Genomic DNA, 14385 nt, shown 5'->3' on the forward strand with positions numbered 1-14385 from the left:
CGAATAGGGCAGGTTAGCAGGGAGAAGAAATTATTCTGCGTCGATACAACTACTGTGTCACACAATGCTGACGCATGTTTTGGCACTGCCCATTCTGAACAGAAGCATCACCAAAGTGTGCTGCCATAGAAATTCAACCGTTGTGTAGTAAGTCCGTTGTGTAGTAAGTTGGTTCTTTTAAATGTTGTATGCAGTAGCAGTGTCGGAAGTGTCAATGAAATATTTAAATGCGTTTCTCGCCCTCCTTGACATCCAAAATACTAAACGACTCTAGATACAATGCAATGCATCACAGGCTCCAGCTTGCATTGGTTAGCATACAGTTTGAGAAGAAACATCTTGAGAAAGATGTCAGCATTGATCAAGGCGTGACAATATGAAGAAATAGCAACATTAATCGCCGATTTCGACTACCAAACACGATAATGGAAGATAAATTTATGTGGAAGACATGATAATGTTCTCAACCCTTACTATAGAACCAGTGGGCTTTGATATTACCCATTTTAGCTGAAGCTGATTAACAACACCTTTCACAGTTTTACTATAGAGCACAATCTCCAAGGAATTGGAAACAGATTAACTTGGGGATGCGCAGTCATCTATGCATGTCACAAAGCATAAAACAACTGCCCTTTTAGGGTAACTCCTGAAGCAGATGTTTCAAAACTGTCCTATCTCAAGCACTCGATTCGAAATACAACGTTATCAAATTGAAATGACACGAAGTCAACTCAGCTTGCTGATTGCTCTGTTCAACCTTTTACAGCTTTCATCGTTTTGTTTAACCATGATGTGTTGTAAAATGGCTCAGAGTTTCAACATTCTAACAATTTTCATATACAGACTACATCATTCTTTGTTCAGCACTCTTGGCACTTTGATATATGGATCATCATAGCTCGGAATGGCCTCTACTATTGCATCTCTGCATTGAAAAAAAAAACAAAAAGACAATCAGTCTTCCGCTGCAAAGCATGCTTCAGTGAAAAATCATGGAAGAGTCATTGTCTTCTCACGTGTTAACAAATGTTTCAGGCTTATCTTCCCTCAAAGAACTACCAGCAGCTGTACCTGTTTATGAGATAGCGGAACATGAGAAAGGGTAATGCACTGATGAAAATATAGAGAACAGAACAAGCAGGCAATAAAAATAATCATGGAATCAATATCAGAACTAACAGGCAATAAACCAAACCAAGGAATAAATAGACCTATGTTTTCTCAGAATTCAGATTGCAGACTATCTTGCTCAGTTACACATTATATCTCAGAACTAATTGTTTAGTAAATAATTAACCAATTACATTATGCCATTTTCCCATGGTTCTTCCATTTCACATATAATATGAAGTGCAGTATTACAGGATGATGGCGTCCAAAAAATAGATAAGATTATAAAACATATGTGCATAGCAATTGTTAGTAATGAATAATGTATTTATTTGTTAAGTAACCATTATGGTGTATTACTATATTCATTCTAAGATACTTAAATTAACATGCATAACATGTTATGACCCAGACTGTTGCAGAAAACAATTAACATGGTGTATTACTATATTCATTCTATGATACTTAAATTAACATGCATAACATGTTATGACCCAGACTATTGCAAAAAACAATTAACATGCATAACATGTTATGACCCAGACTATTGCAGAAAACAACAACAAAGAAAAGCGAACAGAAATACAGTGTAGACAGGTAATTGGGAGTGCACCATGGACTTGTCGAAGCATATTCTAATGAGAAGTGAAGCCCTTATGTCATATTCATTGAAATGGGACAAGCTTTCCAAATTCTACTTAAACAAGATACACTAATAAGCAATAATCAATTGACAAGACGTCAACAAGATGCAAACCAGCTCTAAGTGAAGGCTCAATGGACTCAAGATCAACTGCCTGAAGTTGCCCAAACCTGTAAAGGAAGAAGTTAAAACAATGAGTGCCTAGTTCCGAATAAACAGTCAAGCTTGATTTCTCACAACAAATACAAACAAACATAAAAAATCCAATACCCCCAAAGTTGAGCTTGATTTTTCTAAAACAAACATAAAAAATCCTGGTTATATGCCTTGTCATAAACACAAAACAGTAACAAGAACCATCCATTTTGTGATCAAGAACCACTCGATGACACAGAACCACCATACGAGCCTAATATATATAAACTATTCTTCAGGGCATTATCCTCCCACTATGCCACATCAGCAAGAACCATTATCTCACATTAGTATCCCTACAAATGGCAAACATCCAATCTGATCAAACTATATCCACAGGTGGCTATGTTGGAAATGCTAACCTTTCAACTAGCAAATCGATAACAGCACAGTGCATCACGTCGACTTTATCCTTTCCAGATAGTTACCAATTTCATAAACTAAATCATAGCACAACGTTTGTTTCCCGGTGTTCTTCCACAGCATATTGCATACTAGCTCTTCCGATGTTTATTATTCCTTGGGTAATTGGCAGTGATAACTGCTACTATTTCACTGGTTTAGGCGATCAGAACAGGTGTGGTAATGTGAACAGTGAAGTTTCCAAGTATCTGATCTTGCATTGCCTCACTCAATTTCAACTCCAATTCGGAAACACCAAAAACTTGATTATTCACACACCAACATGGGAGAAAATGTATTGAGAAAGAAATTACCAATCGACGACCTGCCGAATCTTAGGCTCGAACTCCTCGGCCTGGCGAGCGGGCACGGAGAACGCAAGCAAGCAATCAGTATCAGTCTCTTTCTTGCGAAGGGCCACAGATGCTTCACATAGTGATGAACAAAAAGCAGCAGGCTGACTGACCTCCTGCGGTGAGAGCGAGATGCGTGCGGCTTTGGCGAGGCGGGGCAGGTCCGGCGGCTCCAGCGACCCCGCCCCCGCCGCCGCAGGAGGGGTTACATGGGTGGCGGAGGAGAGGGGCCGTAGCCAGTGGTATCTAGCCGAAGGGAGCCTCGGCCGCAGCTGGGTCGCGAGGCGGAGCATGGGGATGGTGGAGGCGGCGGCGGAGAGCATGGCTGTCGTCGCTCGCTGCTGCTTCTGGGTCCGGCTGAGGGGCGCGAGCGGCTGGCGCGGCTTGCAGGCGGGGAGGGCGAAGGGCGCGGGAGGCGGAGGGGCGCGACCGGATGGGGCGGCGCGAGTGAAGCAGGAGAACGAGCGGCGCCTGGACGGAGGTGGAAGGAGATCTGATTTTAGGCGGGGCCCGCCTGTCGGTGAGTGGGAGAGAGGGAAGAGAGGTGGGCTGGACCTGTGGAAAAGGAGACGGGCCGGGCAGGAGAGAAAAAAGAAAGTGGGCCGGCGGGATGCTGCTTGCTAAGTTGGGTCGGGCTGAAAGAAAAGAAGACAGAAAAGGAAAAGGCCGGTTGGGCTGGGCTAAAGAGATAGATTGAGGAGGAGGTTTTCTCTTCGTTTCAGAATTAATTTCTCGTGTAAATAAAAATCCAGAAAATCTTATAATTTATTTAAGCCAGAAAAAAATATTCTGAAAATCTAGATAGTTTGGGACACGAGGAATCCAAATAAAATATTTGGAGCTCGTGAAAAGGATCCTAGAACCATCCAAAAATTAGATTTAGCTCTAGGAAAAGGAGAATAAATTCCAGAAAAAGCTGGAAAATTCTCCAAAGGGTCCGGACAACGTCTAAATACATTTTTGAAACTTTTGCACCCATGAAACACCTAGATGCATAGGCATGAATGCACAAACCCAAAACAACTTTATTTAATTCTGAAAAACAAACAATTATTTTTCATGTACTAAATTTCCTGTAAAGAAAATAAATATCCGAAAAAATTTTACAATTATGAGAAAGTCATTATTTAATTATTCCATTTAATCACATCCTGAAATTCAAAAATTTTAGGGTGTGACAACACTACCCCTTAACAGGAATCTCGTCCCGAGATTCGCAAAGGTTAGCTAGAGACAGTTGTTGGCATAAAGACTTTCTTCACCGCATCTGAAGCACGATCTTTTAAAACATCCATTTCTTCTTCCTTTCTGCTCTATAGTAACTCTCGGTGGAATAGCTTGTGCATCAGGATTCTTATTGATGGTGTTATCATGTGGATGGTGAACAACTTTAGGTTGTGGTTGGTAGGAACTAGGCTGAGTAAAGTTATCTGTTAATGGTTGTCGTAACTCCATCTTCTCTTGACTTGCTTCACTAGTTGGCTTCTTGGCTCGCTACTCCTGCAAGGCTGAAATTCTTTGAAAGAGATACTCCAATCCTCAAGGTTCATAGTCCGAGTACTATCCTCATCTTGAGTAACTCCCTCTAGGACAAGCCCTTGGGCATACAACTTCCTCTTCTTATTAATATCTAAATGATAATGTTGTCTGGCTTCAGCTGTCATTAGACTATCTTCTTCCTGGAGACACGAAAGACCATGGTGTTCACAACATTGGCATGTTCCTGGAATCTTAACATCCTCACATTGTCTCTCCACTTCCAGCTCTGGCACTCCAAGGCTTCTCTTGTTCCTTTGACGATTCCATGCTTCAGCAACTTGGCTCTTCACTGGTCCAGTGGGAATTCCAGCCTTGGTCATCTCCATGTTATGAGGGGATGATGTGTTGGTCTGCATCCTTCCTTGTAAGATTTGAGCATACATGGCTAATAGCTTCTCTTTGTTGAACGGTGGTGGAACAGATGGAACCTGATGGTCATCACTGGTGATAGGGTTGTGGTTCCGAGGAAGTGAAGTTTGCTCTGTGATATACTAATGCATATTGACCATGGTTTGAGCCATTGCTTGTAAAGTATGAGTTTGTAGTGCCATATACTCTAACATCTTGCGTTCAAATGATGAGGCTACAGGTGGAATGTTGAGGTCACCTTCATTGGCTCTATCTTCATGATTTCCATTAGGACTCGCCATCTAGTTGGGTGGTAAAGATAAGACCAGAAGGGAACATGAATGGATAAAAATTGCATAACAGGGTAGAGTACTTCATAATATATTCATCTTTTCTTGGGTCGTCATCAAAGTGAGGTAGATGGAAGGATAGAAAGCAGCAAGGTGGCAAAGAAACTAGAGTACGACCTTCTTTTCTTCAACTTGCTTCTATTTCGACGGTGCTGGTGGCGATAGCATCTACTTGTTGACATTGGTGTTACCTTGACTTTCTTTCTTGATGTCCATCAGAATTGGGAGATAGAAAGAAAGATAACAAGGATATGGGAGGTACAAAAGAAGAACCCAGCTAGGCAATCGATGTCATTGTAGGTAGAAGACCCACAATACACCAACAATCATTACAAAGAAACAAATCAGACAATTTCATAAAGACAAGCATCATCATGCAAATACAAAATTTCACCCATCAACACACGGTCCAGGAACGATGCTAAACGTTGTTAGTGAGGTTGCAAGGGGTACTCCTAAGATTGGGGTTGTTTCTTCGGTCGCTGAGGCTTGACTTGTGGTGGTGAACTGGTAGCTTCATTCTTCAGATGACTCGAACAGATTTTAGGACAGGTGGCACGGATCATCTAGATATTTTTGAATAAAACGAGGCACTTTGGAATCAAAAGTCAAGGGAGAGAATCCAAAGTAGTAACAATTTGAAAAATAGGAGGGAGGGAGGTAATCTGGAGAGAAAGGGCAACATTGAAGATAGTGACAAGGAGTGGATAGGTACAAGGATAAGTAGGCAAGGAAATGTCAAAGTTATAAATAAACAAGGAATGAGAAGGTAGCAATATCACCAATAATCAAGGAGTTGTATTGCATGAAACAGGTAAGATCATTAATCAAGAAGGAGATGCATGATCAAAATCAAGCAGTGATCAGGGAGAGAGGAAAGAAATAGATAAGGATTTAGGGTCTAACATTTGCAAAATAAGAAGTGCAAGTGAAAAGGGCTCAAGTTATCAAGGAGGATTGAGAAAAGAAAGTGATCAAGGAGTGAGAATGTTTATCAAAAAGGTCAAGGATAATGCAGGAATAAATTTTATATCAAAAGAAATCTTAGAAAAAGACCATTGCTATCTTGGCTTACGTCCTACAGTCGATATAGCTCTAATACCACTTCTGTCACACCCGGTTTTTAAAACAAAACCAATTACTACCTATATGTACGCCAGGATCAAGTTTCATACATATAGTGACATCATTAGTGAATAACAACAACAGTATCACGTAAAGAAATAAACAAAGACTTACAGGACTATCAGAGATACACAGCTTAAACCTTAGAAATGGAGGCTCCAAACTTCACAAGCAAACGACTGGGGGTTGTGTACGCCTAGAACTCAGCATCATCTTAAAAAAACATCTCGCACCTTCTTCTGAGCAGCAGTAAGCAAGTGTGAGTACACTTATGGTTGTTACTCAACAAGGCCACAAGAAATAATAAGAATAATGATTTAAGTCTATCTTCAAGTTTAATCAATCATGTGAGAATTCAGGCCGCTCTTAACCGTGAGCACGACTGATATATCAGTTTTACAGTCTACAGAGGTTGCACATCTTTACCCACAAGTCGCCTAAAAGTTCAAAGAACTTTGGACCCAACCATGTGGTGCTAGCTAGGCACCATACCACACTTTCTGAGGTGTGATTGCATAGGGATGCTACGAGGCCTTTACAAAGATTTCCTAGTAAGTGGTAACCCGCTGAGGTTTCCGAAGCGGTAGTAAAGCATAAAACCTTCCTAGTCGGTACAATATCTTAGCAAAACCCACTTCCCAAGAGGACTGAGTTATACCCCATCTACCGACACCCCTCTTGCCCTTTCAGTAAGATTACCCCAGACTAGAGTCTCTAATTAATTAGCTAAGACCAGAGTCATGATAGTTCTTGTAGTTGTACTGTTTTCCTGGGTGGTTCTCCATGTTCCAATTAACATTATCATGATATTATGAACAAAGCATAGGTAGAAAGATGGTTAGGGATACTTACCTTTCTCCAACAAAAAGTTACTCTTACTGCTCGTCAGATCTTGCTTTCTTCAAACTCTTAATCTTCAAAGTTTTCAAGCAGCGATCCTTCTACTCGAAGCAAACATCAGTACTAACATACAAGCAAATAAACAAGTACAACTAAGAAAAATACAACAAAACATAAGAAAGGCTTTAAAAGAGCGTACTAAAGGATAGGGCTCGATCTAAGGATCACGCAAACGCAAGAAACGCTGAGAACAGAACTATGGTTGAAAAGATAAAACTACCGAGAGCTTTGAAGTATAAAAGAAAATACAAGAGTTACTTGCTACATTTATTTTAGTTGAGAAAAATAAATTAAAGATATTTCAGAGAAATACCCTTAGTTGGAATAAATCTAGTCATATTTATATTTACATAAGAAAAGACGATGTAAAGCTTAGTCCATTTTTATTTATAAATATTTAAGTACAATTTATGTAAATTATCATTTGAGTTTAGAAGAAGCATGTAAAAGCATCTAAGCATATAACTTTATATTAAAAACATATTTGTATTTATATTAGCCAAATTAACATTTAATTATGAAAATTTGAGATATAACCTATGTAGCTTTTATTTAGAAGACAAACTGAATAAACATTAATCAAATTGAATTTAATTTATGAAAAGCCGAGGTATATCTCTAATTAGCTTTTAATTGGAAGAATATTTAGATAAGCGTTAATCAAATTAACTTTAGTTTATGAAAACTGATATGTAACCTAATTGGCTTTTATTTAGAAAAGGATATGAAGTAGGCATTAATCAAATTGATGTTTATTATGAAAAGCGGTGTGTAACTCTATGTAGCTTGTATTTAGAGAAGAAACATGTTTATCAGGCATTAATCAATTTAATATCAAATTTATTTTCAAAAACATGCATGAAGGCAAACATCAACACTAACGTGTAATTTATATTGTGATGAACCTAACGCAACTTGAACAGATTAAAATGGAGCTAAAACGTAGAATCTATGGGTTAAACGAAGTTCTAAGGATCTATTCGTGATTAACCGTTGATTACAGGGGTTAGCAAGGAAGATTACCGAGACACAGAGAACAGATCCCGCGAAAAGGTGAAACCTCAGAGTTAGATCAGCAAAAGGATCATGGGTTGGATTCGAATGAAAGGAACTAAAGAGATGAGGGCTTTCTGTGAAAGATGCAAGACACAAAGAAACAGGACAAAGATTACAAGATCTTTAGGGTCCTAATCGCAAAACTGCACCTTATCTTCTTCCATCTCCCGAATCCTCACGCCGGCGCATGGGGGTGGCTCTGGCCGGCGGGCTGCCGGCGCTGCGGCACGGTGATCGAGCCATAGGGTGGGTGGTAGCGGCGGTGGCACGGCTAGGGGTGTGAGCGATGGCGGCGCAGCGCGGGCTAGGGGCGCGAGGGGCTGGCGCGGCTTGCAGGCGGGGCGCGCGGTGCACAGACAGGATGGCGGTGCAACAGAGAGGTAGGATGGTGGCTCGAGGCGAGCATGCTTTTATAGGGGCGAGAGAGGGAGTGGAGGCGGCTTAGGGGAGGGGACCCAATGGCGGTGGCACCATTAATGGCGGCCAAGTAGTGGGGCGAACGTTTCAGTGGGGAGAGGAAGCGGAGAAGGCGGGTGACGCTCGGAGGTGAGCGGGCCGGCACTGCGAGGGCGTGAGGAGGGTGAAGGGTACGGTAGGCGGAAGGGCGCGACCCGGTGGGGCGGCGCGAGTGAAGTAGGAGAACGAGCGGCGCCTGGACACAGGTGGAAGGAGGATCCAAAATTATGAGAAAATCATTATTTAATTATTCCTTTTAATCACATCCTGAAATTTAAAAATTTCAGGGTGTGACAGTGGCACATTGTTGAAGTTTTTTTTGAACAAACAAGCACAAGCCAGTTATGTTCTTCACCGTAATTGTAACTCTTCACATCCTTTTCACAATGTACTAGAAGTGAAAATTTCCTCAGGATACAAATATGCAAGTCTTTCTATTTTTTCCTTCTGTCTTCACTTTATTTCCCGTAAATCTCGATGTTTTTCACCCTATATAAACATGCAACCGTGGCCGGCCAAGATAGGCAACCACGTTTTCTCCTATTCTTACACTCACTTGCTCTTGTGCGGATTGTTGGTTGGAATCTTCATTTTATTGCTGATGTTGATGGTAGTGTGGGTGGTGGCATGTTTGCTTGCTGTTCTTCCCGTTGTCCTTGGTGTGTGCTCTGCGTGCGGCTTAAAATCAGTACGTTTTCCCTATCATTATGGTCAATTTCGGAGACATTTCACTGGGGTTTTTGTCACACCCTTTTCCTTTTGTTGTTGTTGGTGGTGGTGAATTATTGAATCTTGTGGTCCTCGTTATTCTTGCAGTTTCATCCGTGCATCTTTGCTGCTGTTTGGATTCAAAGGTGGAGGTGAAAGAGCACCGAGAACCATGGTGATCTCCCTGTTCGCCTCTGTTCTCCGACCTTGCTTGCACTTGCGCATTCTTTTGTTGCGATTTGTTTCTTCGAACCATCCATAATCCATCCGTTGTTACTGTTGGTGGGTTTTCTTGGAGGAGAGGCCAGCGATCACCTACTACCGTGGTGATCTCCCTGTTGTGTCCTCTTCTCCAACATGTCACTCTTGATATCTAATCACCATCCTTTTCTGTTGATGCCTCCTTTTCCTCTTGTTTCCTGATGCAAATCGGACTAATGTTCTATCGTAATCGCAAGTCTTCACATCTGCTTGTCTCTCTTATCTTGCCTGTTCTCTTACCATTTTATTTCCCTTTTCGGTGTATACTAGAAGTGGACTTTTTTCCCATTATACCATCTGCAAGTCTTTCTCTCTTCACTTTAGACTACCGTACTTATCAACACTCATCGTACAATGCCATCTAATTCCACTATTGTTGTCATGTTGTGCAGGACAATGCCGGTACCGATTAGTCGTTGCACTAACTGCAGCGCAATGGAATGGACCATGGTATATTCAAGGAAATCAATACAAACTTCTAGAGCATTCCCTACAGCTCATGATCCATGATATTTTCCATGAAGGCACTAGATATTGTTGCCATGAAGAAATTAGAATAGTGTAGAATGTAGATATTTATCTAGTGAAAACTCTAGAAGGGGACACATGTCATCATCCTATGAACTCCCTTAGCCTATAAATAGAGGATCCCTTCCTTCACATGCCATTCAATCATGAGCATGGTAGATGAGTGGAGTATGGTAGAAATAAAGGGTGAGTGCTAGGCTAGCCACTAAGCTCGGAATGGCCTCTACTATGGCATCTCTGCATTGAAAAGAAACAAAAAGACACTCAGCCTTCCGCTGCAAAGCATGCTTCGGTGAGAATCATGGAAGAGTCATTGCCTTCTCACCTAATAACAAATGTTTCAAGCTTATCTCCCCTCAAAGAACTACCAGCCATTGTACCTGTTTATGAGATAGTGGAACATGAGAAAGGGTAACGCACTGTTGAAAACATAGAGAACAGAACAAGCAGGCAATAAAACTAATCATGGAATCAATATCAGAACTAACAGGCAATAAACCAAACCAACGAATAAATAGACCTATGTTTTCTCAGAATTCAGATAGCAGACTCAGTTACACATTATATCTCAAAACTAATTGTTTAGTAAATTATTAACTAATTACATTATGCTCTTTTTCCGTGGTTCTTCCATTTCACATATGATGTGAAGTGCAGTGTTACAGAATGATAGCGTCGATAAGATTAAAAAATATACGTACATAGCAATTGTTAGTAATAAATAATGTATTTATTTCTTAAGATGGTGGAGGAGAGGGGCCGTAGCTAGTGGGACCTAGCTGAAGGGAGCCTCGGCCGCGGCTGCATCGCGAGGCGGAGCCTGGGGATGATGGAGGCGGCGGCGGAGAGCATGGCCGTCGTCGCTCGCTGCTGCTTCCGGTCCGACTGAGGAGATTGGAATTGGCTCGTCGTCACCAAGATCGAAGAGAGCGTCGTCATCGTCGACGGGCATCCATTCATCTCGCGTGGACATCTTCACGGCCCAGCCCAAGCAATGCAGCTAGCCACTCACTGCCGAGAGCGTGGCCTGGCTCGTAAGTTTAGGCCTTCTCTGGTCACTTCGGTGCCCGTTTTTTTTTTGTTTGGCAGGCCACCTTATTTATTATACGGGTTTAGATTTATTGGGCCGATTATCCTTGCAAGATGAGTTTTTTTTTGGTAATGCTTCGAGTCGTGCATCCGACGCGAGTGCGAGTCGTCAAACGGTTCTACCGTGGAGGCTTAGCTACCCTGCCTGCCCACATGTCCACACCTGTAGCTAATTATTTTCAAGCGAAGTGGCCACTCTCCCATCCACAAGACTACCCAACACCAGGCGTTCTTATCCATTCAGCAGGTTTCTTCCCATCCTCTTTGCAAGTATCACCATGGAGGTATGGAGGTCATAGTAGTCCACCTCCCTAGCTCCCTTCCCCTCTCCCTCCTTGATGTGCCAAGTCAAGGTCCAGCGACTCTGCAGACTATCCATGGCTGGCTGACCGCCCCATCGCCTCCGGCGGGCGGTGGCACGCGAGGCCGGCAGAGGGCGAAGCTAATAGCCGGAGATCCAGGGCGGTAGCGCGAGAAGCCGGAGGAAGGCGAGGCCGGCGGCGGGCAATCCGGGGCGGCGAGCCCTGCACGAGCGGCGGTGTGCGAGGCGAACTTGGGGATGCAAGAATGCAGTCATCTATGCATGTCAGAAAGCATAAAGCAACTGCCCTTTTATGGTAACTCCTGAAACAGATATTCCAAAACTGTCATATCCCAAGCACTCGATTCAAAATACAACGTTATCAAATTAATTGAAATGACACGAAGTCATCTCAGCTTGCTGATTGCTCTGTTCAACCTTTTGCAGCTTTCATCGTTTTGTTTAACCATGATGTGTTGTAAAATGGCTCAGAGTTTCAACATTCTAACAATTTTGATATGCAGACTACATCATTCTTTGTTAAGCACTCTTGGCACTTTGATATATGGATCATCATAGCTCGGAATGGCCTCTACTATTGCATCTCTGCATTCGCTGCAAAGCATGCTTTAGTGAAAAATCATGGAAGAGTCATTGTCTTCTCACGTGTTAACAAATGTTTCAGGCTTATCTTCCCTCAAAGAACTACCAGCAACTGTACCTGTTTATGAGGTAGCGGAATATGAGAAAGGGTAACGCACTGTTGAAAATATAGAGAACAAAATAAGCAGGCAATAAAAATAATCATGGAATCAATATCAGAACTAACAGGCAATAAACCAAACTAAGGAATAAATAGACCTATGTTTTCTCAGAATTCAGATAGCAGACTATCTTGCTTAGTTCCGAATAAACAGTCAAGCTTGATTTCTCACAACAAATACAAAGAAACATAAAAAAATCCAATAACCCCAAAGTTGAGCTTGATTTTTCTAAAACAAACATAAAAAATTCTGGTTATATGCCTTGTCATAAACACAAAACAGTAACAAGAACCATATCCATTTTGTGATCAAGAACCACTCGATGACACAGAACCACCATACGAGCCTAATATATATAAACTATTCTTCAGGGCATTATCCTCCCACTATGCCACATCAGCAAGAACCATTATCTCTCACATTAGTATCCCTACAAATTGCAAACGTCCAATCTGATCAAATTATATCCCCATATGGCTATGTTGGAAATGCTAACCTTTCAACTAGCAAATCGATAACAGCACAGTGCATCACGTCTACTTTATCCTTTCCAGATAGTTACCAATTTCATAAACTAAATCATAGCACAACGTTTGTTTCCCGGTGTTCTTCCACAGCATATTGCATACTAGCTCTTCCGATGTTTATTATTCCTTGGGTAATTGGCAGTGATAACTGCTACTATTTCACTGGTTTAGGCGATCAGAACAAGTGTGGTAATGTGAACAGTGAAGTTTCCAAGTATCTGATCTTGCACTGCCTCACTCAATTTCAACTCCAATTCGGAAACACCAAAAACTTGATTATTCACACACCAACATGGGAGAAAATGTATTGAGGTCTTGTTTAGTTCCCAATTTGGGAGTGGCAAAATTGGCATTTTGCCATAAATGCGCAACTGTAGCGTTTCGTTTGTATTTGTGAATTATTGTCCAAATATTGACTAATTAGGCTCAAAAGATTCGTCTCGTAAAGTACAACAAAACTGTGCAATTAGGTTTTGATTTCGTCTACATTTATTACTCTATGCATGTACCGCAAGTTTGATGTGATGGGGAATCTTATTTTTGCATAGTGTCAAAGTTGGAAGTTTGGAGGGAACTAAACATGCCCTGAGAAAGAAACTACCAATCGACGACCTGCCGAATCTTAGGCTCGAACTCCTCGGCCTGACGAGCGGGCACGGAGAACGCAAGCAAGCAATCAGTATCAGTCTCTTTCTTGCAAAGGGCCACAGATGCTTCACATAGTGACGAACAAAAAGCAGCAGGCTGACCGACCTCCTGCGGTGAGAGCGAGATGCGCGCAGCTTTGGCAAGGCGGGGCAGGTCCGGCGGCTCCAGCAACCCCGCCCCCGCCGCCGCAGCAGGCGTTACATGGGTGGCGGAGGAGAGGGTCCACAGCCAGTGTGACCTATACGAAGGGAGCTTCGGCCGCGGCTGCGTCGCGAGGCGGAGCCTGGGGATGGTAGAGGCAGCGGCGGAGAGCATGGCCATCGTCGCTCGCTGCTGCTTCCGGTCTGGCTGAGGGGATTGGAATTGGGTCGTCGTCACCGAGACCGAAGAGAGTGTGTCATCATCGTCGACGAGCTCATCCATTCGTGTCGCGTGGACATCTTCGCGGCCCAGCCCAGCAATGCAGCCCACTTACTGCCGAGAGCGCGGTCTGACTCGTAAGTTTAGACCTTCTCTGCTCACTTGGGTGCCTTTTTTTTTTTCCAGCCCACCTTCTTTCTTATACGGGCTTAGATTTACTGGCCGATTATCCTTGCGAGATGAGGTTTTTTTTTGGGGGGGGGGGGGGCATTTTTCAGTGCGCAAGGTTGGTGAATGATGATGCTGACATTTTTTTTTATCTCAGTTTCAGTGCTGCCCTATGACCTAGGAGTATAAAACTTTTGGTGTTGGGGCCAACTCTACACTACACTGGGATTCGTGGCCTAATCAACGGCGTGCAAAACGTTTCAGATTTTTGACTCAAATAGAAACCGATCGCTGCGTGAATCTGGTCGTAAATGAGGCTGGAAGAACCTGAACTGGTAAAGCTATGGTGCCGAATAATCTTTGCAAAGTCCTGGCGCGGCAAAAGCATGGCCTGCCGTCCGTCCATGTCCATCCATCTCTCCTCACCGCTGCTGCTGCTGCTGTAATCATGGCGTTCATGCTGTTTTGATTGGCCCGCCGCTAATGACCAATTGACGGCCATCGTCGGTAGAAAGAATGCAGAGCTGCTGCTGCTGAGTCAGCAACAGCGT

The 14385-nt window shown here is 42.7% G+C and overlaps 2 protein-coding genes across 2 annotated transcripts; both read right to left on the reverse strand.

Moving 5' to 3' along the window:
- Positions 1-621: 621 nt before the first annotated feature.
- LOC117840717 (glutamyl-tRNA(Gln) amidotransferase subunit C, chloroplastic/mitochondrial) lies at positions 622-3168 on the reverse strand. Its single transcript, XM_034721237.2, has 5 exons — positions 2820-3168; positions 2668-2708; positions 1871-1926; positions 1020-1074; positions 622-928 (listed from the first exon to the last, which is right to left on the reverse strand). Exons 1-5 carry the CDS (start codon positions 3027-3029, stop codon positions 853-855), a joined length of 438 nt encoding a protein of 145 aa, XP_034577128.1. The 5' UTR covers positions 3030-3168; the 3' UTR covers positions 622-852.
- Positions 3169-11784: 8616 nt separating this feature from the next.
- LOC117835235 (glutamyl-tRNA(Gln) amidotransferase subunit C, chloroplastic/mitochondrial) lies at positions 11785-13627 on the reverse strand. The gene is made up of 5 exons (XM_072290404.1): positions 13412-13627; positions 13257-13300; positions 12765-12820; positions 12034-12088; positions 11785-11973 (listed from the first exon to the last, which is right to left on the reverse strand). Exons 1-5 carry the CDS (start codon positions 13625-13627, stop codon positions 11898-11900), a joined length of 447 nt encoding a protein of 148 aa, XP_072146505.1. The 3' UTR covers positions 11785-11897.
- Positions 13628-14385: the final 758 nt, after the last annotated feature.

This window comes from Setaria viridis, chromosome 9 (assembly GCF_005286985.2).
Source record: "Setaria viridis chromosome 9, Setaria_viridis_v4.0, whole genome shotgun sequence".
Classification (NCBI taxonomy): Eukaryota; Viridiplantae; Streptophyta; class Magnoliopsida; order Poales; family Poaceae; genus Setaria; species Setaria viridis.